Source organism: Heteronotia binoei, chromosome 4 (assembly GCF_032191835.1).
Source record: "Heteronotia binoei isolate CCM8104 ecotype False Entrance Well chromosome 4, APGP_CSIRO_Hbin_v1, whole genome shotgun sequence".
Taxonomy (NCBI): Eukaryota; Metazoa; Chordata; class Lepidosauria; order Squamata; family Gekkonidae; genus Heteronotia; species Heteronotia binoei.
The window spans coordinates 86066328-86093613 of record NC_083226.1 but is presented as its reverse complement, the minus strand read 5'-3'; the positions used below and the strand labels follow the sequence as shown (position 1 = coordinate 86093613).

Genomic DNA, 27286 nt, shown 5'->3' with positions numbered 1-27286 from the left:
TCTTTCTTTCTTTCTTTCTTTCTTTCTTTCTTTCTTTCTTTCTTTCTTTCTTTTCTTGTTGAGTATTGTATAGATGACATTTTTGCTTCTTGTAATCCAGCATATAGGAACCTCTTTGTTTTGTATTACTTTACTGATGCTAGAGAATTATTTCTATTTTCTAAATAACAAAATCATGGTGATTATCAGAAAGCCCAAGCAACTCGAGAATGATGGAGATAAAACAAGGCAAACCCACAGCTCTTAAACAGATTAGCCAATACTTTAACTTACATTGTAATTGTTTTTAAGCAATGGATGATGAAAATAAACAAGGTAAGCTTATGTCCAGAGAGCATATATACTCACCCATTGTCAGGGCTGGTATTATATAAAGAAGTGTAAAAGTAACAAAATATCTGAAAATCAAAATAAGCATAACTCAAGATAAAACAAAATATTGGCCACGGACAAACCCAGAAAGAGAAACCTTGAATCATGAGAAGTGTAGTGAAAATAGCTAATTTTCAAATGGCTAACATGAACAAACAGCTTACCTTCTTGACCTTTATATAACTGGGAGTATCAGAATTACTATGAAGTTCATATGGAATTAATCTGTATGGTGCTTCCCTCAGCCTATCTGGTGGTCAGGAATCTTCAGACCAGTGTAGTCATTTGACTTTTTCATACAATTCTGTGCCAACTGTTGGAGTGGCCCTCTATAACCGGCTAAATCTAGTTGCAAGTTGACACCGTTTTTTCCTTTACATTTCGCTCTTTTTTTTCCTAATTTCTGTCACTTGTTATAATATAAATATTTAAATGTTTTCAATTTAACCTGTTCTCATAGGTTGTTTTGTCTACACATTATCAGTCTTAACAAGTTCTTGATTGAAAAAAATTCAAGTGTGAACCTGGAAGGTCACATTGATATAACCAGGCAGTGACTTCCTGTCAGGAAACCTTTCAAGCTGCAGGGCCAGAGACAAAAAGCTGGGTCAGGAAGTGTGATCTGAGGTGGATGAGGTCAAGATTCAAAAAGGCAGGCTGGTTTAAATGAAGGAACTGAGCAGAAGCTCAACCTGGGACAAATGAAAGCTGCCTTACACCAAATTGGTCCCTCAAGGTTAATACTGTCTGTTCAGATTGGCAGTGGTTCTCTGGAGATCTTATCAGCCTGAAGTCCAAACTGAGGAGGTACCTTGCAATCCCAAGCATCATAAACAGGACTTTTGGGGGGGAGGGGGGAAAACGTAGTGGAATGGAGTTCCAAAATCCAGAGAAAAAGCCCTGATCATAAGGCATTGTATTGGCTCTTGTCACAGATTATAAAATAATGAGCCTGACTGGTAAAGATCTTGGTTCAAATTCCACCGTTGTTCCCTACTGTTGCATAACTGCTATTGACTGAGCCTGTGCATTGCAAGCTCATGCTTACATTACTTTGTGAGACTTTAACTGTGCGTGACTAATGTGAGCTGTAGCTGTTCATGAGTTCCCACTGCCCAGCACAATAAGGTAGAGACTTCTTTGAATTTGATCTAGGTTTGCTAAGCAGTGCAATTTCTAGCAAAAGAATATTGTAGGTATGAAAACGTCTTCACTTCTTTGTGTTCCCTTGCATTGATTTCTCTTGTGCTGGGTTCAGTTATCTTGGCATTGCTCTTATCTGGCATTCTTTCTAAGCCCCTCTTGCTTGCAACCGATTAAAGTATTCAGTAATTCATCATAATCTTTAGTGCAGATTTCTGAAATAATCAGCAAGCATCAGATTTCTTGTTGACTTCTCTCTCTTTTTTCCCTTTTGCTTAGTACAGCTATAGTAATTGGAAACAGAAAAAGAGCATTATGCTGAATCTGATGCAAACCAAGCTTAAGTGGATGTTCTTTGTTTGTGCTCCTATTTGCATGCTTGGAGACTGTTCAGTTACTTTTTACCTTTCCTTGTGTTCCCAGGAAAAGTTATCAGTACTTGTTACTGCTGTACACCTGAATACAGTGTAATCCTGAGATTCTCAACACTGCTTTAGTTGTACCCATTAAGTGTATCTAGTAACTTCAGATGTACCCCATCAATAGTACTCTTGTTTGCAACATAGGTCAGTTGAATGAATACTTATCCATTGACTTGCATGGAGAAATGAAATTCTGCCAGGGTGGGAACCAATCATCGTGAGTATATTTGCTTCCTGGCCAAGACTCAAGAGGTGGGGAACAGTTCTCCCACAGCAGCCATCCTTTATAGCCCTTGCTGTTTTGCTGTTTCTTCTCTCTTTGTTCCATTTATTCCCATCTGCCCTGCTTCTACCACATTCCTCTCTAATTCGCGCAAATTCGCGCCCAGCACAATTGTTTAAAATAATTGGACAGCTAATCACACTGCCCCAAGGCAGACCAAACGTTAGAGAATTGGAAATAGGCTGTGAGGCTTTTGCGAAATTTTTTGCAGACAAAATCACGTCGCTCCGCCAGGACCTGCCCATCACCTTGGATACAGTATGTGAGCCCGAGGCCCCGTGCCTGTCTTCTGATTTAATCCTGGATCACTTTGACCCGCTCAGCCTGGAGGAAGTTGACGGAATTCTCTCCTCTGCACGCACTACAACTTGTGATTTGGACCCATGCCCCTCCTGGCTAATTAAATCCTGCCTGAGGGAGCTTGAATGTCCTTTACGGGACATCATAAATAGATCCCTCTTGGAGGGGCGCTTTCCATCATCTCTAAAAGAGGCTTTGGTCCGTCCCCTCTTGAAAAAAAGTACAGCGGATCCGGCCGAATTGGCAAACTACCGACCGGTCTCTAATTTACCGTTTTTAGGTAAAATTATAGAGAGGGCAGTGGCGTCACAGTTGCAGAGCTTTCTGGATGACGCTTCCATCCTAGACCCTTGCCAGTCTGGCTTTCGCCCGGGTTACGGGACGGAGACAGTACTGGTCGCCCTGGTAGATGATCTCCAACGGCACCTGGATCGGGGCGGTGTGGCGGTGCTGATGTTGTTGGACCTGTCGGCTGCGTTCGACACGGTTGACCATCGGCTACTGACCCGTCGCCTCGCCGATGTAGGGGTGAGGGGGTCTGCCTTACAATGGCTTGCCTCCTTCCTCGAGGATCGGGGACAAAGGGTGGCAATTGGGGGCGAGCTGTCCCAGAGGCGCACACTGGACTGTGGAGTGCCTCAGGGGGCAGTTCTCTCACCAATGCTATTTAATATCTATATGCGCCCCCTTGCCCAGATTGCCAGGAGACATGGACTTGGGTGCCATCAATATGCGGATGACACCCAACTCTATCTGCTAATGGACGGCCGGCCTGGCTGCGTCCCAGAGAATTTAGACCGGGCCCTGCAGGATTTGGCAACCTGGTTGAGGAAGAGCGGGCTGAAACTGAATCCAGCGAAGACAGAAGTCCTTTGTCTGGGTCGGGGCGCTCAGGGAGGGGAAATACCTCTCCCGGTCTTCGACGGGGCGCCGTTGAAAGCGGCGCACCGGGTTAAGAGCCTGGGAGTTTTACTGGAGCCTGCATTATCAATGGAGGCCCAGATTGCAGCCACTGCCAAGTCAGCCTTTTTCCATCTAAGGTGGGCAAAGCAGCTGGCTCCCTTCCTAGAGCGCCAAGATCTGGCAACGGTGCTTCATGCAATGGTCACCTCGAGACTGGATTACTGTAATGCCCTCTACATGGGGCTGCCTCTGTACCGAACCCGGAAGCTGCAGCTGGTGCAGAACGCAGCGGCTAGACTGTTGCTGGGACTCCCTAAATGGGAGCACATACAGCCTGGGCTGCGCGAACTGCACTGGCTGCCAGTTACATACCGGGTTTGTTACAAAGTGCTGGTCATTACCTTTAAAGCCCTATATGGTCGAGGACCTGTCTACCTTAGGGACCGTCTCTCCCCATATGAACCCCAGAGAGCACTGAGGTCAGCCGGGAAAAACTTGCTGACTATCCCTGGACCGAGAGAGGTGAAGTTGCAAAGCACCCGTAACCGGGCCTTCTCTTCTATAGCCCCGAGCCTATGGAACCAACTTCCAGAGGAAATGCGGGCCCTGCGGGACCTAGAACAGTTCCGCAGGGCCTGCAAGACCTTCCTCTTCAGACTGGCTTTCGCTGATGAAAATGGAAATTGCGAAGGAAACCGCCATCAGAAAAAGTAAACATAGCATTAGCACTTTTAAAAATTAATCAATTTAATTTTAAAACTCAACCAGATTTTAATTAAATGCCTATAATGTTTAATGTAATTTTATTCATTTGTATAATTTAACCCTGAACTATGTTGTTAGCCGCCCTGAGCCTGCTCCGGCGGGGAGGGCGGGATACAAATAAAAATTTGTTGTTGTTGTTGTAAACTGGGAGAACTGGGTTTGATTCCCCACTCCTTCACATGCAGCTGCCAGTATGACCTTGGGTCAGCCATAAATTTTCAGCAGAGCGGTTCTCTCATGAGCAGTTCTCTGAGAGCTCTCTCTGCCCTGCCTACTTCACAGGGTGTCTGTTGTGAGGGAGAAAGGGCAAGGAGATGGTAAGCCACTCTGAGATTCTGAGTGAAGGGTGGGGTATAATCTAATCTCCTCCCCCTAATGGCTACAATGGAGAGCCAAATAGACATTATGGCAATATGTTTAAATTTGGATCTGTTGCAAACAGGCAGAAAGGAAGGGGTGCTTGTCCCTGTTCGAGGAGTGAATAGAGGGTAGTAGTTTCACACCAGCCCATGACTGGCTGATTTATGTAGCCTTGTTCCCTAGTGCTTTTCTTTCAGCTGAGCTTTCTTCCACTATTGAAGCACTTGATAGGAGAGCTGAGTCTGGGGCTGCAGAAAGGTAAGCCACGGATAGGAGGAAAGTTCTGCATTTGTCACATGAATACCTGTCTTTCCCTCCTTAAGTGGAATTTATGTAAAGCAGTTCTATCCCACCTTTGTCTACAAGCACACTTAAATGTGTGCAGAATCATCCACTGTTCTGTGTTTGAAGGTATAGTTCTGTCACTGTCATAGTTCAAGAAGGACTAAATTATATAGATATTGTAGTCTGCTGATACTCAGTGGCTCAGGAGCCACATATGGCTCTTTGACATGCCACCTACGGTTCTTCTGAACACTGTTCTTCAATGTGGCACCTGCCTTGTGTTCTCAGAAAGTGAGGAAGGCCATTTCTCTGTGGGGTTTTGGTGACAAGTGGTGCCCACCTCAAAACAGCTGCTTCCACAGAGACAAGTGGACAGATAAGCTGCAGGCATCTCTGAGCTGCTGTTGTCATGTCAGAGACAAAAGTAAAGTGATTGCCCCTTCTAAGTACCACTGTCCACCTTTCTGCAGCCTCTGCACACTCATTCCAGCACCAGACATCTCCTAGAAAGAGAGCAATATGGCTGCAGAGAAGAGAGCCTACACCTATCTCCAACCCTGTTGTTGGCTCCCAGGAATAGAGCAAGATGGGGTGGTGATGGTTCTACTCCTCTTTCTCCATGACCATCTTGTGCTTCTCCAGGCCCATAGCCTGTGGTGGTGCACATAGCTATTTTTTTGTTTGTTTGGGGGACTTCCTTTTGTCCTTTCATTTTAAGAACATAAGAGCCCTGCTGGATCAGACCAGTAGTCTATCTAGTCCAGCATCCTGTCTCACAGTGGCCAACCAGTTCCTCTGAACAGCCCACAGGGCATAGAGGCTGAAGCCTTTCCTTGATGATGCCTTCTGGCTCTGAGATGTGGACATCCTCCATGAATCTATTTAATCCCCTTTTAAAGGTGTTTATTCCTTTGGCCATTGCTACATCCTCTGGCAGCAAAATCCATATTTTAATCACTATGTGAAAAGTAGTATTTATTTTTGTTCATCCTGAACCTACTGCCCGTCAGCTTCATTGAACATCCTCAAGTTCTAGAATTTTGGGAGAGGGAGAAAAAGTTCTGTTTGCCATCTCTGTTCACCCCATGCATGTATTTTATTTATTTATTCTATAACTTATATCCCGCCCTTCCCACAAAGTGGCTCAGGGCGGCTCACAGCAAACGACAAAACAATAAACAAGGTACAAAGTTAATACATTTAAAAGTCAAAACATTTAAAAAACCTAAAAACCTTAAAATCTTAACATTAAAACTATACAGTATATTTCACTAAAATCTGATAAGCTACATTTATCTAGTCGGCGTAGGCTAACCGGAAGAGGGTTGTCTTCCAGGCCCTGCGGAACTGAGTAAGATCCCGCAGGGCCCTCACCTCTTCCGGCAGCTGGTTCCACCATGTGGGGGCCATTGTAGAAAAGGCCCTGTCTCTGGTTGTCTTGAGACGGACTTCCTTGGGCCCGGGGATGGTGAGAACGTTTTGAGTCCCAGACCTCAGTACTCTCTGGGGAACGTGTGGGGAGAGACGGTCCTTCAGGTAGGCAGGTCCCAGGCCATCTATAGACATAATTTCATGTTAGCAAATCCAAGCATCCTGATTGGTTGAAACTGCACTTCATCAGCCTTTGGCACATCATAAGAACATAAGAGAAGCCATGTTGGATCAGGCCCATCCAGTCCAACACTCTGTCACACAGTGGCCAAAACCCCCAAGTGCCATCAAGGGCTAGAAGCCCTTCCACTGTCCCTCCCCACCCCCCAAGCACAAGAATAAGCACAAGCACAAGAGCATCACTTCCCCAGACAGAGAGTTCCAACAATAAGCTGTGGCTAATAGCCAATGATGACCTATGCTCCACATGCTTATCTATTCCTCTCTTGAAGCTGTCTATGCTTGTAGCCGCCACCACCTCCTTTGGCAGTGAATTCCACATGTTAATCATCCTTTGAGTGAAGAAGTACTTCCTTTTATCAGTTCTAACCTGATTGCTCAGCAATTTCATTGAATGCCCATGAGTTCTTGTATTGTGAGAAAGGGAGAAATGTATTTCTTTCTCTACCTTCTCTATCCCATGCATAATCTTGTAAACCTCTATCATGTCACCCTGCAGTCAACATTTTTCCAAGCTAAAAAGCCCCAAGCATTTTAACCTTTCTTCATAGGGAAAGTGTTCCAAACCTTTAATCATTCTAGTTGCCCTTTTCTGCACTTTTTCCAATGCTATAATATCTTTTCTGAAGTGTGGTGACCAGAATTGTACACAGTACTCAAAATGAGGCCCTACCATCAATTTGTACAGAAGCATTATGATACTGGCTGATTTGTTTTCAGTTCCCTTACTAATAATTCCCAGCATGGCGTTGGCCTTTTTTATTGCAGTTGCACACTGTCTCAACATTTTCAGTGAGTTATCTACCACGACCCCAAGATCTCTCTCTTGGTCAGTCTCTGCCAGTTTACACCCCATCGACTTGTATCTATAGCTAGGATTTTTGGCCCTAATGTGCATTACTTTGCACTTGGCCACACTGAACCTCATCTGCCATGTTGATGCCCACTCACCCAGCCTTGACTGATCCCTTTAGAGTGCCTCACAATCCTCTCTGGTTTTCACCACCCTGAACAATTTAGTGTCATCTGCAAATTTAGCCACTTCACTGCTTACTCCCAACTCCAAATCATTAATAAACGAGTTAAAGAGCATGGGACCCAGTACTGAGCCCTGTGGCACCCCACTGTCAAACTATCAATCAAGAGTACTTGCATGTCATTGGTTGAGTTTGCTCCTCTCTCCCGCCCAAATGGCTGTTGCTACCCAGCAAAACTGATTCTGGCAGTAAAACACAAACAGATCTGGCAGTACTGGCTCTTCCTAATCTCCCCATTGGCTTAGCCAACTGTCTCACTGATTCACAGAGGAGAGAAAGAAAAGCTTCTTTTGACTGGCTGAAGAAGGGAGATAGCCAGAAAATGTCAGAGAGAGACTGTTGGTCTGAAAGATATCACTAAAGGTCTCTGAGGCAGAACTCATTGGGGCCAATCCTGACTATGGCTGCCAGTTCCAGGCTGGTGGGAAATTCCTGGAAATTCTATAGTGGAGTTTGAGGAGGGCAGAGGAGTTAGGGCTTCAGAGTGGGGTCTGCTGGACCCAGGTTCTTGCTGTGGAAGCTGACTGGGTGATTTCGGATGAATCACAGACTTTCAACCTAACTCACAGAGCAGAGCAGAATGATGCAAGATGCTTTGGTGAGCCAGTTCAGTGTAGTGGTTAAGTGTGTGGACTCTTATCTGGGAGAACCGGGTTTGATTCCCCACTCCTCCACTTGCACCTGCTGGAATGGCCTTGGGTCAGCCATAGCTCTGGCAGAAGTTGTCCTTGAAAGGGCAGCTGCTGTGAGAGCCCTCTCCAGCCCCACCCACCTCACAGGGTGTTTGTTGTGGGGGAGGAAGGTAAAGGAGATTGTGAGCCGCTCTGAGACTCTTCGGAGTGGAGGGCAGGATATAAATCCAATATCTTCTTCTTCTTCTTTGGTCCCCCCACCCCCACTGTGGAGAAAGACAGCCTATGTAGAGGTTGTAGGGAGAGGGAAGGCGATGGAAGACTGTCAGAGGGGCAGAAAATGGGAAGGAGATAGGAATGCCAAATCCATGTTTGGAAATTCCTGGAGATTTAAGGGGTGGGGCCTGGAGAGGGCAGGGTTTGAGGAGGGGTGGGACCTTAGGCAGGTACAATGCCATTTCCTCCTAGGGAACCACTGTTGCCAATCTCCATGTGAGTAAATGTCTTAAAGACATTTAAAATAGTGGTTTAAGTCTGCATTGTTTTTTGTTAAAATAAGATCATTCTGATATTTAAACATGTTATAATTTGGAAGATATTCAATGGATGTTTGAATTTTTACACGGCAATTTATTTAGTGCTACTTAACCTATCAGCCTATGGTTTCCAGGTGAGGGCTTGAGGTCACTCAGAATTACAACTGCTCTCCAGATGTCAGAGATCAGCTCCCCTTGAGGTGGGGGAGAGAGTGAATACCTTCACTTGGGTGGGTGGGAAGACAGCAAGGGGGGGCATTTGCCTGAAGCCTCTTTCTAGAGCCCGTTGTATTTTTCTTCAGAACAGGCCTTACTCCTTGTAATTTTGTAAATCTGTATCTTGTCCCCACCTTTGTTGTCTCTTCTATAACTGAAAAGTCTCAGACTCTTCATTCTTTCCTCTTAGGGAAGGTGCTCCAACCCCCTTATCATCTTGGTTGCCCTCCTTGTACTTCCCTCACACACACACACACACAAATTAAGAACCATATGACAGCAATCCTCACATGATATTTTGGGAACTACTAGTAGCTCATGACACATATGAAAGGAGCTTCAGGAGCTGCATAAGAGCCATGGTGAAGGAGACTTTTAGAACCATAGATTGGCTGTACAGTCTTACTGCAGAGTGGTAGGTGGTAGATTCTCAGAGAAGTAGAATTTGGGAGTCACTGCTGATAGGGGCTATTTTTTTAGGCTTCAGAAAAAAGACCATTGATTGTTATAGATGTATAGTTGTAGATGTTTGAAGTGACTGCATGGAGGCTAATTAGGGTTGGCAACTCTGGATTAGGAAATTCTTGGATACTTGGGGGTGGAGCCGAGGGAGGGCAGGGTATCAGGAGGGACCTCAGCAGGATATAATGCCACTAAGTCTGCCCTCCAGTTTTTTCCCCAAGGGAACTGATCTCTGTAGCCTGGAGATCAATTGTAATTCCAGGAGATCTCCAGGAGCCATAGAGGCTTGCAGACCTAAGGCTAATTTATATTTGAACCAACTCTGTGTTAAAAACTAGTTTATGCCAGTTTAATTGCTACATTTTCCTCAGAACTCTGGAAATTGTGAAATTAACAAAAGATTATTTATTTTATTATAAATAAGATCTTAATTATTGGCTTTGTTTTATTCCTTTCTTTTCAGCTGCATTTACTATGATCGGCACATCCACCCATTTATCTGATCAGTGCTCTCAGTTTGCCATCCCATCTTTCTGTCATTTCGTGTTTCCTCTGTGTGATGAACACTCTCGGACACCTAAACCAAGAGAGCTCTGTCGGGACGAGTGTGAAGTTCTGGAGAATGACCTCTGTAGGCAGGAATACAACATTGCTAGATCTAACCCACACATTCTGGTGCAGCTCCAACCCCCTAAGTGTGAAGACTTGCCATTACCAGACACTTTAGAGGCTGCCAATTGCATAAAAATTGGAATACCCATAGAGCGACTCAACAGATGTAAGTTTGGCCAGCTTTTTAAGCTTGTTTTTACTCTGATAAAATATCAGTTTGGGGTTACTGTTTACTTAATTATTTTAAAACTATTTAATCTTTTGTTAAGTGTGAAATAAGATTTAGCATAATAAGCAGGAACCACTCTATTACCATTACAAGAAAAGGACATCTTTAATGTTGTTTATCAATCTTACAATATTAAATGTAGAATATTTTCATATTCTAGAGACAAAAATGGACAGGTTCAAAACCTATTAATTCTGTAGAAAATTTTGTTTTTAGTTTTATCTGATTTGTATTTTTGTTTATGGAGCATACATTATAAATAAAAATGTTGGAAACAGTTCTTGAGCAGAAAAGAACTGGGAGTACAGTCAGAAGAGATAATACAATAAGTAGATTCAGAGTGACAGCATCTTAAGCGTTAATAGTATCCAAAGTTTTTGTTTGGTTTGTCTTTTTTCATCTTAGAGAAGATATGAAGGCCTAGGGATAAAACCCATACAAATAATGTTTTAAAACTTTTCCAGAAAGTTTTTCCAATAGGAAAAAGGGAAACTTGAGGGAGCACTGAGAAAAAGTCTGTAAAATAGTTTATCTTTCAGAATGATGAAGTGCTTTCACACAGACCTTTACTGACAGTACAAATATTTTATATGACACAATTCATAACATTACAAATGAATTCCTATGTATACTGTACATTTACATAGTATATTTACAAGGATAATTTGGTCCACAATTAATTTCTTGTGGGCATGATGATATTCTACTGAAAATTTTGAAGTTTTCAACATTACGAAGCTTATTTCAATATCCAAATATATTGCTAGTCCTTTTGCGACTCTGCGGGGCTGTTTGTTTCCAATTTAACATGCTACATTACAAAACTTTGTATGTTCTGTTTTCCAATTTCATTTTTTACTACCTCACAAATAGCAAACACAAAGATACATGCTAAAATGTGGTAGATAATCTCTTTAATTCTTTAGGATTGAGTGTATTCATGGCCACCCCCCCCCCTCCCTCCCCCCCGATGCCAAGCCAGCCGGAATTGCATTCCTGTGTATTCCTGCTCAAAAGAAGTCCTTGGTGTATTTGTAGTTTTGCCTCTAGAAAACTAAATTTCATAAATATACCAAATGCAACTCTTTAATATGAATAGTTACAAATGGTACATTTTATATTGTTAATATAATAAAATTTGGTATTAAATATTTTACATTTTTTAACCAAAATATTACATTTGCAGGATTCATAACCCCCCAAAAAAAATTTTATGGGATTTTTTTCAAGCACTAAAAGCCAGGAGGGGGGACTCCCTTTATAGTCTAAAGTAGCAAGGGTAAAGAAGGATAAGTTTTGATATAGCATATAGACTATGGGACCCTAGTGCCCTAGGCAGGCACCCCCCTGCCCCCCCCCCCGTGGCACAGCGCCCTCCCACCTCCTCCCTCCCTTTCCCATTTGTCTCCCGGCGCCCCAGGCAAGCATTTAGTTTGCCTTCCTCCCCCCCCCCACGCTGCTGCCGCTGCCACAGCTGCCACCACAGCCACTATCCCCCTCTGGCCCGCTGTCATCCTCCCTGCACTCTCCAGCCAGTCGCCAAGCTCTACTCGCTCTCCCTCCCTCCTGTGCCACTCGCCAAACTAAGGCCTGTCAGCTACTCACAGCCCGCACCTGCATGTTTTGACTCAACAAAATGCGCAGGCACAGGCTGTGAGTAGCTGACAGACCTTAGTCTGGTGAGTGGCATGGGAAGGAGGGAGAGTGAGTAGAGCTTGCCGAACGCCCAGGGGGGGGCGGTGGCAGCAGGCTGGAGGAGCAGCAGTGGGCCAGAGGGGGATAGTGGCTGCAGCAGCGGCAGCAGCATGTGGGGGGAAAGGAAGGCAAACTAAGTGCTTGCCTGGGGCACTGGGGGGGCCCAGTTTGCCGCCCCCTGCCTCCCAGCGCCCTAGGCAACCGCCTAGTTTGCCTAGCAGCAGGGCCAGCCCTGCATATAGATCTCTGACAAGGAAGGTATTAGTTTGGGTACAGAAAACAATGAAGGTAGTTAATTAAATCAAGTTTCCATGGTGAAAAAGATACCTGATTTGGGCATCTTGTTTCTTCTGTTTTAACTCCCTCTGTCTTGAAAAGAGAAAGACAGACTAAAACTGAGAGGATGTTCAGCTGATGCTGTTTTCACTCTTGAGGAACACATGTGTGAAATGTTCTTATGCTAAAGTTTATATGGACATTGCAGGAAAATCTGTGAGCAAGACACCAGAGTTCTGTCTGCTCCTAACTGCTGCTCTTCCTTCAAAGTCCACATGAATTTTTCATTCTAGTGTCATGTTTTTCTATATGTGTTCCTTTGTGATGTAAATCAGGTTGCATTTGGCTCACACTCTCTAGAATGCTTGTAGTTGACTTGGAAGGGGTGCTGTGTGATGTATATTTAGGGAGAAGAAACAGCAGATGTAAAATCTCTCTACTGTAACCTCTTTCTGTATGATGTAAACTGCAATTGCCAGAGGAATCCAGATTCTGCCGTAGGCACCTGAGTAACTGCCAGACCTCCCTGGTAGGGCTGCCTTCATACATTCTGAATCTTCTCAGCTTCATTGTTTGCAGGAAAATGCAATGTGTACATGATGGTGTGGCATAGTCTTTGTGCTGCTGTAAAGAACTTGAGGTGTTAAGAATGCATGAAGGAATAAGTCTGGCAGAAGAGTGTAGGATTGACATCTCTGGAAAAAAATTCTCTACCCCCAGAATGACAGGGCAGAGAAAGCCAGCCTATGCAGATCACCTTGTGTGACTGGGGCCATTTTTAATGAGAGACAGAACAGTTCTATTTAAAGAAGTAAAACAGAACCAGACAGAAAATAAAAATCTTGAATAGCGGTTGGTAGATAACTACAGGAAAATAAGTCTTTTTTAAAAAAGTCTTGGAAGGAAAATAAGGACTAGTGGAAAGGAAAAGAAGAAAGAGGAGGGAAATAGAAGTTTACAGAGAGTGATGCTGAAGGAATATGAATTATTTGCATCTCTGCTGTAATCCAGTTGCTTTAGACAGGGGTGTCAAACTCATTTGTTATGAGGGTCGGAATTGACATAAATGAGACCTTGTTGGGCCGGGCCATGTGTGTCATAAAATGTAATGCCAGGTAGCAGAGATATAAACTTTATAAAAGACAAAAACACAGTTAAGGATTTTTTTTTAAAAAAAAGACTTAAAATAAAACATGCTTACAATATTAGCATTTGGTCTGAAAGGTGCTTTCTTTGTATCTCTCTCATGGGATCCAGGGAACTGGGCAAAGGAAGTTCTGTCTCTTTCCTTCCTTCCCTAGGGGACCAGGAAGGGGAGGAGCCTCAGCCAATAGGAGGAAAAGAGGCTTGGCTCAGTAGCTCTGCTGTGCGACCGAGAGAGCCTGGCAAAGCAAGCTCTTCCTCCTCAAGGGAGGAGCCTCATGCAATGGAGAAAATAGAGGTGTTGCTTTGTAGCTCCTATGTGATTGAGCAAGCCTGGCAAAGCAAGCTGTGGTGCCGAAGAAAGCAAGAGAGAGGAAGAAGGAATCAGACAACAGCGAGTTGCTCAGGGACCTGATAGGAGCTCTCTGGGGGCCTGATTCGGCCCCTGGGCCGCATGTTTGACATCCCTGCTTTAGAACGTTCAGATGACTGGCAAGAAAGCCAAAAATGCTGTGTTACTTTGGTTTCTGTTTGCACTCAGATTTTTTCCACATCTGTCACTTTTGAATCCACCATATAATCTTACAAGAACATCAGAAGAATGTCTTCTGAAATGTTTTGAAGCTGAATTGTTTACTAAGAACTGAGGATAAGTTTTGCCAATCCCTGTGCTGCATCATGTTGGGGATTTGCCATTATCATAAATTATAATCATTTTATTTCTAATAGTAGGCTCCCCAGGTCCCAGTGGGGGATCCCCTAGTTTTGCAAGCTTCCCCCCACCCCCAGCCATCTAGCCGACCGGGGGAAGCCCTGCCTCCACATCTACCATGTATCTCTAGAGCTACAGCAGGTTTAGAAACCTGCAAACAGGTCCTGTTTTAAAATGTGTGTGTGTGTTTCTGTTGTTTATGTGCCTTTAAAGTTGAGCAGGAAACAGGAAGCACTTCATGGGGAAGGGTCAGCAGCAGCTTCTGTTGTTTTGCTTTCGTTTTCAGAGCAAGTAACCAGACCCAGTAAGGGTGTGTGAGAGAGAGAGAGGGAGGGTTGCCAATCCCCAGGTGGGTAGCAACTAGAGTAAACTACTGCGTAATTACACTTTTGTAAACATTTGCTTAACAAATTTCCTGTTGTATTCAGTAACCCACATATATTTTTGTTACAAACCAGAAGTCCTTTCAAATCAAAGTATAGTCATTTTTCATAAGTATTGTAATTGGTACTATAGTCCACTGTCATAATTACTCCTTATGTTGAAAGACGTAGACAGTACCACTAAAAAAGGTACTTCTTCATTTAGGTGGCAGACAGGAATCTGGCAGGTGCGGCGGCTACACAGGTCCAAGGTTTAGTCTGTGTTTCGTTCACCTTCCACTGGCCGCTTTCTTTATAATCCAGAACCCATGCTTAGGCATTCGCAGGTGCAAGCTGAAGAATGACATTGAATTGTATAAGCAAATGCCTAAGCATGGATTCCGGATTATAAAGAAAACGGCCAGTGGAAGGTGAACGAAACCCAGACTAAACCTGGGACCTGTGTAGCTGCTGCACCTGCCAGATTTCTGTCTGCCACCTAAACAAAGAAGTGCCTTTCTTAGTGGTACTGTCTACATCTTTCAACATAAGGAGTATTATGACAGTAGACTATAGTACCAACTACAATACTTATGAGAAATGACTGTACTTTGATTTGAAAAGACTTTTGGTTTGTAACGAAAATATATGTGTGTTACTGAATACAACAGGAAATTTGTTAAGCAAATGTTTGCAAAAGTGTAAGTACGCAGTAGTCTACTCTAGTTGCTACTAATCATTACACTGCGGTTTCCGGTTTGCCTAATCCCCAGGTGGGGGCAGGGAATTCCCCAGTTTGGAGACCTTCCCCCCGCTTTAGAAAGCACGCGGGGGGCGGGGGAGGGATGTCTACTGGGCACTCTTATTATTCCCTATGGAGAACGATTCCCATAGGGAATAATGAGAAATTGATCTGTGGGTGTCTGGGGCTCTGGGAGGGAGGGTTTTTTGAGGTAGAGGCACCAAATTTGCAGCATAGTATCTGATCTCTTTCCTCAAAACACCCTCCAAGTTTCAAAAGGAGTGGACCTGGGGGGCCAATTCTATGAGCCCCCAAAGAAAGTGCTTCTATCCTTCATTATTTCTAATGGAGGGAAGACATTGAAAATGTGTGCAGTCCCTTTCAATGTGATGGCCAGAACTCCCTTTGGAGTTCAATTGTACTTGTTGCAACCTTGCTTATGGCTGCACCCCCAATGTCTCCTGGCCCCACCCTAGGGTTGCCAAGTCCAATTCAAGAAATATCAGGGGACTTTGGGGGTGGAGCCAGGAGACATTGGGGGTGACGCCAGGAGCGAGGGTGTAAAAAGCATAATTGAACTCCAAAGGGAGTTTCGGCCATCACATTTAAAGCCATCTGCTGCCACTGAGGGAGTTCCGGCCATCACATGCACACCTTTTAAATGTCTTCCCTTCATTGGAAATAATGAAAGGTAAGGGCACCTTCTTTCAGGGTTCATAGAATTGGACCCCTTGGTCCAATCCTTTTGAAACTTGGAGGGTGTTTTGAAGAGAGGCACCCGATGCTATGCTGAAAATTTGGTACCTCTACTTCAGAAAGCAGGCCTCCCAGAGCCACAGATACCTGCAGATCAATTCACCATTATACCTTATGGGAATTACTTCCATAAGGAATAATGGAGTGCCCAGCAGACATTTCCCTCCCTCCCCCCGCTTTCTGATGACTCAGAAGCAGGGGGAGGGCCTCCAAACCGGGGGATCTCCTGCCCTCACCTGGGGATTGGCAACCCTACCCCCAAAGCCTCCTGGCTCCACCCTCCAAGTCCCCAGGTATTTCTTGACTTGGACTTGGCAACCCTATCTAATAGTCAGGTGTGCCCCAATCTGAAGATACTTAACTCTGGTGTCTTTTACAGAAATAAGACTTTTATACAAACTGGAGGGACCCCACCAGGTTTGTAGAAAAATGTTAAAACTTTAATTGAAGGGGGATTATTCCCCACACACACACAAATACAAGAGCATTGACTGTGTAAGCACAGACAAAGCTCTACTGTGCCTGGCAGATGCCACTGCTGTTGAGAATGTAAAGCTAGTGGCTGGAGACATGAGTCTTTGCTTCTGCTGCCACTGAGGTAGCAAAGCTGCAGAGTGGGCAGGGGCACCCAGATAGGACAGTCACCATCACCACTTGGGGAAACCACTGTTGTCAATGAAGCATTGGGAACACTCAGGGTAAACAATACACCTCCGTTGTTTGGTGGCATTCATCCTTTGTGGTGCGTGAAGAGCAGAGGTGACGGGATGGGGAGGGAGCAGAAGTCTGAGCTTTCCCCTTCCTCACTACTGGGGTGGCAGAACATCAGTTAACCAGACTGGGAATCACCAACTGACTGGCAAGCATGGGGAGGATGGACAGGAAAGCAGGGGAGTAGTGGAACCACTGCCCCACCACTACCATGTAAGCTATGGAAAGGCAGCAGGGCTAACATTGACCCACCACCACCACTGGGAGCTGGTAAGTGGCTGAGTCAGGTGGGCTGGGCAAATGGGGGGAAGCAGCAGTGGCAGCTTTGCTGGTGGATGATCTGCCTGGCAAGTGCCTTGCCCAGCACAGGGGAGGATGGGATCCCCTCCACAAGTGTTATGGATCACCACTTGTATATTTTAACAGTAAAGTGTTGCCCCTTCTGTGGATACATAAATTTGTGGATCAGGGCCTCACTGACAGAAGGCAGATTTGTCAGGCGAATAGTTCCCCCTGGTTTGCAGAAAAATCTGAAAACTAATTTTTTTTAAAAGGTGGGGGTTAACTCTCCCCCACCCCCCATAAGAGCTGTCTGTAAAAGTGTAGACAAAGTTCCTACTCCTCCACTGCAGCTGGGCCATTGAGGTGAAGGTAGGATTGGGTGGACTGGGAGAGAGTCAGTGCCATTGAAGCAACAGGGCTGAGGAGGAGTGGCCACTGCAAAAAAGCTGAGGTCTGTGGGCTGCGGGGGGTGGGGAGCCACTGCTGCTGCTGTTAAAGTGTCAAAGGTGTTGGGATGGGCAGTGGGTGACAACACTACTGTGGTGAAACTGTAGCAGTAGGTGGGAGGGGGGAATTCCACTCTGCAATTCTCCTGGGTTGCCACTTGTCTCATCATATTTTTGTCTACCAAAAATAAATTTAGTAGTGTTTGAGGGAAGAAAGAAAAGGCAGTAGCCTATTAATCATGCATCTTCTGTAAAACCCTTTTTGCAGATCACCAGTGTTACAATGGCTCTGGAGTGGATTATAGAGGGACCATCAGTGTTACCAAGGCAGGTCACAATTGTCAGTACTGGGACTCTCAGCATCCCCATTCCCACAGTTTGACAAGTACAGAGTTTCCTGAACTTGGAGGAGGACATGCGTATTGTCGCAATCCTGGTGGCCAGATGGAAGGTCCCTGGTGTTTTACACAAAACAAAAACGTACGCATGGAACTGTGTGAAGTACCTTCGTGTAGTATGTATTATTTTTTTCCCTGCTTCTGGTATTACCCTTGTATGTCTGCAGTAAAACTTGTTTAAAATAATACATTCATAAGGGCTTTTTTGTTAAACACTTAAATGTTATTTTACAGAGCAAAATTAGTCTGAAATCTGTATCAATGCATTCTTTATCTGTGGTGATGAAGCCAGTGGAATGTAAGTGACATAATTATGGTCTAGGTTGTCACTGCTGTCCTTTGATGAAAGCAAGATGTGCCTTAAGCACATCAAGCAGATTTGTAACAGAGGGGCAGCAGCATTTTTATAATGAGCTTCCCTAGATCAAGAGAACAACTGTTGACCCGCCTCAGATATGGGCTTGGTACTTACATGTGATCAGAAACTTTTACAGTAGCTATTAGAGCAGTTGTTCCAGTCTTCAAGTTGTGGCGCTAACACATAAGCATAAAAGGTAGAGCTGGGATGGGTGAGACTTCAGTGTTCATGGTCCACAGAATCTTGTGATATAATTACAGACGGAGGTTCAGATCACATTTTAAAAATGTTCTCTTCTTGCCAGTTTTTATCTACTGTGCATGTTTGCTCTTGCTTTTAATGTTGGGAAACATCCAGCGGTGTCGTCTCTTACTTACAAATTGACGTACTTGAGAAAGGTCTCTTAGCACATAACTTTGTTGTGTATATTTTATGCAGTTTTTCTCGAAAGGATTTTAAATAGAGTTGTTTTGTCTTTGGAAAGTTCACTCAAAAGACTGTGTGCATAACTAATCAGTAGATCTGTGGTCTGGGTACAGTTCTGGTCTATGCCCCTCAAAACAGACACTTCTGAGGTGGATTAAACAAAGAGGGCAACCAAAATTACTGACAGGTTAGATCACTTCTCTTCTCAGGTAAGGCTAAAGAGTCTGTGACTTTGCAGTTTAGAAAAAGACACAAAGGGTGTGTTTGAATGAGACTTATTTATTTATTTGATTGATTGATTGATTGAATTTATATCCCGCCCTCCCCGCTGAAGTGGGCTTAGGGTGGCTTACATGCTTATGCATATGCTTAAATATAAAACATATAAAAGACATAAAACAGTTTTAGAACATAGAAAAGTTAACATTTTGATGCTATGGTCTTAAATTCAGATTTATGTTCTCTGTAGGCAGATTTTAGGTGGTCCTTTCTGCTTCTGCTATAGGGCAGCTTGCAAGAGGTGGTCCAGATGTTTCCTGAGGACTGTAGTGGCCAGAAATCTAGTTTGCAAATGCCTGGTGGAAGAGTGCTGTCTTACAGGCCCTGCGGAACTGTATGAGCTCTCGTAGGGCCCTAACTTATAAAATTATGCATGGAACAGAAAAAGTGGATAGATAACTTTTTTCATTTTCTCCCATAACACTGTGACTCAGGAGGCACCCAGAGAAAATTCTGACAGATTCAGGACAAACAAAAAGAAATACTGCATTACTCAACAAGTAATTGCTGTGAAATTCACTGCCAATTAACGTAGCGTCCATGAGCATACATTGCTTTAAAGGAGGATTAGACAGATTAATAGAGGAGAGGTCCATTAAGCCATGATGACTAAAGGGAGCCTTCAGCAACTTGAGGCAGTAAACTTCTGACTACCGGTGCTGGCAGTGCTGGAGCCCATGTGCTCTGTTCATTCGGCCCTCCAGAGTAACTGTCTGTGAGACAGGATGCTAGACTAGATTGACCACTGGTATGATCCAGCAAGGCTTTTCTTGTGATATCAAGAATATAAACTGACCAGATCCATGACCAGATCTCATATTTCAGATGTGTATTAAGTCTTTAGTACTTTGTTTACTCTTCATTAAAAATAAAAAAGAAGTTTGTGAGAGAAACAATTTTTTGCTAGTTTTTACATATATATGTATATAAGAAATTGCATTGCTTTTGGAAGCTTAAAAGCTCTTCTGAAATCCTGAAATATTTTAAATATAAACAGGTCCTCGTGACAGCAGCAAAATGGGGATTCTCTATATCCTGGTTCCCAGCATAGCCATCCCTTTGGTTATCGCCTGCCTTTTCTTCTTGGTATGCATGTGCAGGAACAAGCAGAAGGCATCTGCTGCCATTCCACAGCGTCGCCAGCTGATGCTTTCTCCTAGCCAAGATATGGAAATGCCTCTTATAAATCAACATAAACAGGTAACATTTTTCAAAAGCCATCCTTCTTGGATACACACAGTGATTTTAAAGTCTTCCTGAATTGTAATGAGTTTATAGAGCTGATGAATTGTAGGCTAGATATAAGTGAGTTTGTTAATGATGACATTACTCTTATAACTTGCATTGCCAATGTGATGATCCTTTTTCATTTGTTAAATAAGATAATTTCTAGGGATGGGCACAAACCAGAAAACCTTGGTTCGGTTTGTGAACCAAACCAGGGCATATTCCAAACTGGTTTGCAACCCTGAACGTTGAACCAGCCTTTTCACAAACTGAACCAGTTCATGAACCATGAGACATGGGGGTGACATCCCCCCAAGGTCAGGGCATCTCCAACTGACTCTCCACTACCTGCCAACAAGATTGGATTTGGGAGGGATTCAAGTTACAGAACCCCAAGCAAGGCACCCAATTTGCAGCACACCTTGGGTACACAGATACCACCCAAAACGCAACTAGGTGGGGCTATGGAAAGCAAAAGCTGGCAGAAAAGGTCACCCCAGTAAGTCTATGGATACAGAGATGCTACCCCAAAGGCAATCACATGGGACTTTGGAAAGGCAGAGCTGCAGTGAAAGTGACCCCAGGAAGTCACCCCAGTACCTCTGGATGCACTGATCACCCACCAAATAGAACAAGATCTTCAGGGGGTGGGGTGGTGGTGAATTGGAGAACTGTTAGTAATGGGAAGGCATTCCAGCACCTCTAGATACGTAGATCAGCCCCAAATAGAAGCAGCTTGGAGGGTTTAAATGGAGAACTAGCGATAAAGGGAAGGCACCCCAGTAATTCTGAAACATCCCCCAAGGCAGGCTGGGTACAGGGAGGTAAGCTGATAAACACAGATCAGACCCCAAGAAAAAGCAAGTAAATGGGGGGTTTCAAATGAACAGCAATTTCAGTGGGTATGAAAGTAAAGACAAACACATATCACCCCAAAACAAAAAGCAGCCCAGTGTGTAGGGAGGGGATAAGATGGCAGGAGTCTCACTGGAAGTCTCACTCCAATTGCAAAGATCAATCCTCCACTACATCTCAAAGTGTGTGTGTGGGGGAGGGTGTTTGGGAGGAAATGAAAAGAAAAGGGAAGCGAAACTCCCAGGAAAGCAGAAAACTGCAAACTCCCACCAAACCAAAATGCTTGCTATATGAAAGAAGAATTCTATCTCCCTTTGCTCCAAACAAACAAAAACCAAATTGTGACATAGAGGAACCAGGGAAAAACTAAGCCCCATAAGCCTCTGACTGTGTAGGCTAGCTAAGTAGCCCACCACCACCATTTTGTTGTTGTTTAGTCACACAGTTGATTCCGACTCTTTGTGACCCCATGGACCAAGTCACACCAGGCCCTCCTGTCCTTCCACCATCCTCCAAAGTCTGCTCAAATTCATGTTAGTTAAATCAGTAATGCTGTCCAGCCATCTCATCTTTAGCCGTCCCCTTCTTATTTTGCCATCTGTCTTTCCCAGCATCAGGATCTTCTCCAGTGAGTGCTCCCTTCTCATTTGGTGGCCAAAGTATTTGAGCTTCAGCTTCAGCATCTGACCTTCCAGGGAACAGTCAGGGGTGATTTCCCTTAGGATTGACTGATTTGATCTTCTTGCAGTCCAAGGGACTCTCAAGATTCTTCTCCAACACCGTAGCTCAAAAGCATCTATTCTTCTGCGCTCGGTCTTCCTTATCGTCCAACTCTCACAGCCATACATTACTTCTGGGAATACCATCGCTTTGACTATACAGACTTTTGTTGACAGTTGGGGTGATTTCCCTTAGGACTGACTGATTTGATCTTCTTGCAGTCCAGGGGACTCTCAAGATTCTTCTCCAGCACCGCAGCTCAAAAGCATCTATTCTTCTGCGCTCGGTCTTCCTTATCGTCCAACTCTCACAACTATACATTACTACTGGGAATACCATCGCTTTGACTATACAGACTTTTGTTGGCAGGGTGATGTCTCTGCTTTTTATTATACTGCCTAGGTTTGCCATGGCTGTCCTCCCAAGGAGCAAGCATCTTTTAATTTCATGGCTACAATCACCATCTGCGATGATCTTGGATCCCAGAAATGTGAAGTCTGTCACTACTTCCATGTCTTCCCCTTCTATTTGCCAAGGTGTGATGGGACTGGATGCCATGATCATAGTGTTTTTTTAATGTTGAATTTCAAGCCTACTTTTGCACTCTCCTCTTTCACCCTCAACCAGGGGTTCTTTAGGTCCTCTTCACTTTCTGCCATTAGAGTGGTATCATCTACATATCTGAGGCTGTTGATGTTTTTCCCACCAATTTTATTTCAGCTTGTACTTCTTCCAAGCCAGCATTCTGCATGATGTACACTGTATATAAATTAAATAAGCAAGGTGACAATATACATCCTTGTCGAACTCCTTTTCCTATTCTAAACCAATCAGTTGTTCCATATCCTGTTCTGACAGTTGCTTCTTGACCTTTATACAGTTTCTCAGGAGACATGTGAGGTGGTCTGGTACTCCCATCTCTTTAAGGACTTGCCACAGTTTGTTGTGATCTACACAATCCAGGGCTTTAGCATATTCAATGAAGCAGAAATAGACATTTTTCTGATACTCCCATGTTTTCTTCATGATCCAGTGATTGTTGGCAATTTGATCTCTAGTTCCTCTACCTCTCCAAAACCCAGCGTGAACTTCTGGTAGTTCCTGATCTACATACTGCTGAAACCTAGCTTGTAGGATCTTTAACAATGACCTTACTGGCATGCGAAATGTGTGCAATGGTGCGATAGTTTGAACATTCCTTGGCATTACCCTTCTTTGAGATTGGAATATAAACTGACCTTTTCTAATCCTGTGGTCACTGTTGCATTTTCCAAATTTGCTGACATACATTGTCATTTAGGATTTTGAATAGCTCAACTGGGATACCATCATCTCCGCTTGCTTTGTTGTTAGTAATGCTTTCTAAGGCCCATTTGACTTCACACTCCAGGATGTCTGGCTCAAGATCAGCAATTTCACTGTCATAGTTGTCAAGGACATTATCCTCCTTGTATAATTCTTCTGTGTATTCTTGCCACCTCTTCCTGATCTCTTCTGCTACTTTTAGGTCCCTACCGGTTTTGTCCTTTATCATGGCCATCTTTGCACGAAACGTTCCCTTGATTTCTCCAGTTTTCTTGAAGAGATCTCTTGTCCTTCCCATCACCACCATGCCCAGCAGCCAATCTCTTTCGTGCACTAGTACACCCTCTCCATTCCAAGCCACTGTACCCCCCTCCCCCAAACACAAAGGGACTAAATATTTAGAAAAAAAGTACACAAGAAATATTTATGAGAAGGAGGATTGGGGTGTTGGATCCATTGCTTCTGTGAGCAGAGTGAATTTGTGGAAGAGACACTCATGAGCCTCCTATCCCCACTGTATCCCAAAACCTACTGTTGAGGACTGGAGATGGAGCAAGAAAGGAGACTTCACAGGAATCACAAGCGAAGCAGCTCTGTGATGTTAAGGTCCACCTATGCAACAGACAGGAAGGGCAATTTATAGATTTCTCAAACAAACTGTAAAACAAAAGTGAAGTATGAGTATGAATTAACACACACAAGTCTCTTTTATTCAAACCTTATTTTTGCAAGTGAATTCTTGTAATCTCCTCTCTTAAATATAGAATTTAATGTTACATAACTTCTACCTGTTTATTTTCAGACTAAACTAAAAGAAATCAGTCTTTCCACTGTGAGATTTATGGAGGAACTAGGTGAGGAGAAGTTTGGAAAAGTTTATAAGGGTCATCTGTTTGGTACAACTCCAGGGGAACAAACTCAAACTGTTGCCATCAAAACACTTAAGGATAAAGCAGACTTAACTCTTCGTGAAGAATTTAAGCATGAAGCAATGATGCGGTCGAGATTGCAACACCCAAATATAGTTTGCTTGCTAGGAATAGTGACCAAAGAACAGCCCATCAGTATGATTTTTAGCTATTGCTCCCATAGTGATCTCCATGAATTCCTGGTTATGAGATCTCCCCATTCAGATGTTGGCAGCACCGACGATGACAAGACAGCAAAATCTATTTTGGAGCCAGCAGATTTTTTCCATATTGTGACCCAGATAGCAGCTGGAATGGAATATTTGTCAAGCCACCATGTTGTCCATAAAGACTTAGCCACGAGAAATGTACTGGTGTTTGACAAGCTCAATGTGAAAATATCTGATTTAGGACTTTTCAGGGAAGTTTATTCTGCTGACTATTATAAATTAATGGGAAATACTCCACTCCCTATACGATGGATGTCCCCAGAGGCAATAATGTATGGCAAGTTTTCAGTTGATTCTGACATCTGGTCCTATGGAGTGGTATTATGGGAGATATTCAGCTATGGTTTGCAGCCTTACTGTGGCTACTCTAATCAGGATGTCATTGAAATGATAAGAAACCGACAATTTTTGCCATGTCCTGATGACTGCCCTGCATGGATTTACTCGCTGATGTTAGAATGCTGGAATGAATTTCCTAACAGAAGACCCAGATTTAAAGACATCCACAACAGACTGAGAACATGGGGAAATCTCTCTAATTACAACAGCTCTGCACAAACATCTGGTGCAAGCAATACAACACAAACCAGTTCCCTCAGCACAAGCCCAGTTAGTAATGTCAGCAACACAAGGTATGTTGGGCCAAAGCAAAAAACACAAACTTTCCCTCAGCCACAGTTCATACCAATGAAAGGACAGATAAGACCTATGGTCCCACCTCCTCAGCTGTATATTCCAGTCAATGGTTACCAACCAATGCCAGCTTATGGAGCCTATCTGCCAAATTTTTACCCAGTCCAAATCCCAATGCAATTGGCTCAGCAGATGGCTCCTCAGATGATTCCAAAGCCAGGATCCCATCACAGTGGAAGTGGTTCCACAAGTACAGGATACGTGACTACAGCCCCCTCCAATGCTTCTGTGGCTGACAGGGCTGCTCTGCTGTCAGAAGGTACAGATGATGTACATAATGCAATAGAGGATGTTGCTCAAAGTCTGGTTCAGGAAGAGGAAGAGGAGGAAGGTTCAGTGCCTGAAACAGAATTGTTGGGTGATAATGACACTGTTCAGATGGACGAGACAGAATTTCAGTCAGAAGCCTAAGATAGTTGCTTATAACACACACAAAACTGGACATTTCTTCAAGATGGCTGGAGACTGTAGTCCTGACTTGCATAATTCATGTTTTTCTTTGCTCTCTTAGGCACACCTACTAATCCAAGACCACATAACATGCAGCAGTAATGATATACCGTGTTTATGCATCATTATTTCCAGCAGATGTCTGTAAACATGAAGATATAGAATTGCCATGTTGAAATCTATAGCTGACTTCAATTCTTGCAGGGAGGCTGCTTTTATAATATACTGTTGCTGTGCAACATATAATTGAAATGCATTGCACATCATGTATATCTTGATCTTTGATTGTAATTTTTAATGAATTCTGGTCAAATCAGTAACACCCCCCCCCCCCAAAAAAAAAGCTGAACTATGGTAATAAAGAGACTGGTTCTGCTTTACAAAAGATGCCCGAGATTCAATGGATATATGGATATCTACCTAACAGAATATTTATTTCACTGATGCAGGAATGTTCAAGGCAGAGATTCAGACATAGGAAAATTCATGTAATATTGATACAAACTGGAAATAGAATAGAGGTAGAGTTCAGGGGAAAAGGCAGAATGGCTCAAACACATTTCTGTTAGTGACTGAGCACTGTACAACTTTCCTACTGAGATCAGTTATTTCTTTATGAATGAATGGATATCCTACATATATTTGTTACAGATAACAGATGAACAACAGATGAAAAGTCTGGATGCTATGCACTAATCTGAAAAAGACTCTTTTTACAGTTGGTGTTCAAATTGTGGAAAAGGACTCAAATGTACATTAGCATGTTGTATTTCCCTAATTGATCATTAAGAATTTTAATCTTTTTTATTTGTGTTAAGATGGTGCTAGAAGTGTACACACAAAGCCTTCTTTATTTTTATCTTTGTTTAGTGACTATAGATTGTTAAAGACCAAGATAAGCAATATTGTACAGAATTTGAGGTTTTCTAGTTTTTTTTTATTGAGAGATGAATCATGTACAGACTTTAAAATGTAATTTATGTTTTCTTACATTTTTATATACCTTTTTTGTTAAAACATTTGGATCTTTGAAAAGAATGCCTATATAATTTAACCATTTATATTACAATTTGTAATATTTTAAATGAAACTAAAATTTGGTGTCGTAATAAAACTGGTCTAAACATTTCATAGTCATTGTTACAATATGAAGACCCTGGTGTCACATTCTAGTGTAGCCACACATAACATTTTAGTCCCCAGCCTATAAATCTGACACATGAAATGGTCTATTAAAGCAGCACATAAATGTTTGACTAATCTTAAGGTATTGTAAAGTATAAGTACACTGTAAAAATGGAAAATCCTGAATTTTTCTTTTGGTGTGTTTTACAATGTAAACAGTGTTTTTGCTCAGTACATTTGGATTCACTTGAGTTGTCTCACGGCAGTGTGCAGCCAGTGGTAGCAGTGGTAGCAGCTACTTTACTGGTTTCCCGTTTCTCATGAAAATGATCATGCACTGGTGGGTGAACATTCAATGGCTGTCTTTCTTGTTGGAGATGGTTAATAAATCATATGAATAAATTTGTTTTATTTACTTTTTAAAGGTTTTTTGTTTTGATACTGTTAATGCATATTTGCTTAATTTTCTGTTCTTCCATTCCTGTTAGCTTGCAAAACTATAAAAGTGGCTGCTGAGAGGGAAAAGCTACATATATATGGAATCTGAAGGAGACTTGTACGTCAAGATTTTTAATTCATTGTTATGATCCAAAGAATACTCCATTAACCCTGTCTTTGCAGATTTTACTTTCTCACCCTCTCTATCTCAAATTCTAAATTAGGCAGAACAAGAAAAAAAGAAGAAAACAGAAGGCAGGGGAGGAGATTAGAATTCTGAATGAAACAAATTGGTGAGGTCTTCAACAATTTGCAGGCGGCATCTCATTTTCCACTGCATCCCCTTCCTCCACATTTTCCTCTTTATCTTTCCAGGAAGCCCCTACAGTCTCTTCCCTTTTCCTACTTCCTTTTTGCTTCTCCACTTACCAATCTTCCTATCTTCAGCTTTCCTGCCTTTGTCCCCCTGGCAGTTTCTCAGCTTTTCCCTCTTCCCTACCCTGGCAGCCTCTCCCCAGGAAAAGTCTTGAGTTGCATAGTGGCCACCACCAGGTCAGGCTGCGTTGCATGGTACCTGCTGC

The 27286-nt window shown here is 43.2% G+C and overlaps 1 protein-coding gene across 1 annotated transcript in view; it reads left to right on the top strand.

Moving 5' to 3' along the window:
* Window positions 1-26271, top strand: part of ROR2 (receptor tyrosine kinase like orphan receptor 2) — a 249179-nt gene extending 222908 nt beyond the window's left edge. Inside the window, exons 6-9 of the mRNA XM_060235501.1 lie at window positions 9791-10105; window positions 17562-17807; window positions 19752-19954; window positions 23664-26271. Coding sequence (XP_060091484.1) covers window positions 9791-10105; window positions 17562-17807; window positions 19752-19954; window positions 23664-25103 — 2204 coding nt within the window. The 3' untranslated portion in view covers window positions 25104-26271. The remainder of the gene's footprint in view (window positions 1-9790; window positions 10106-17561; window positions 17808-19751; window positions 19955-23663) is intronic.
* Window positions 26272-27286: the final 1015 nt, after the last annotated feature.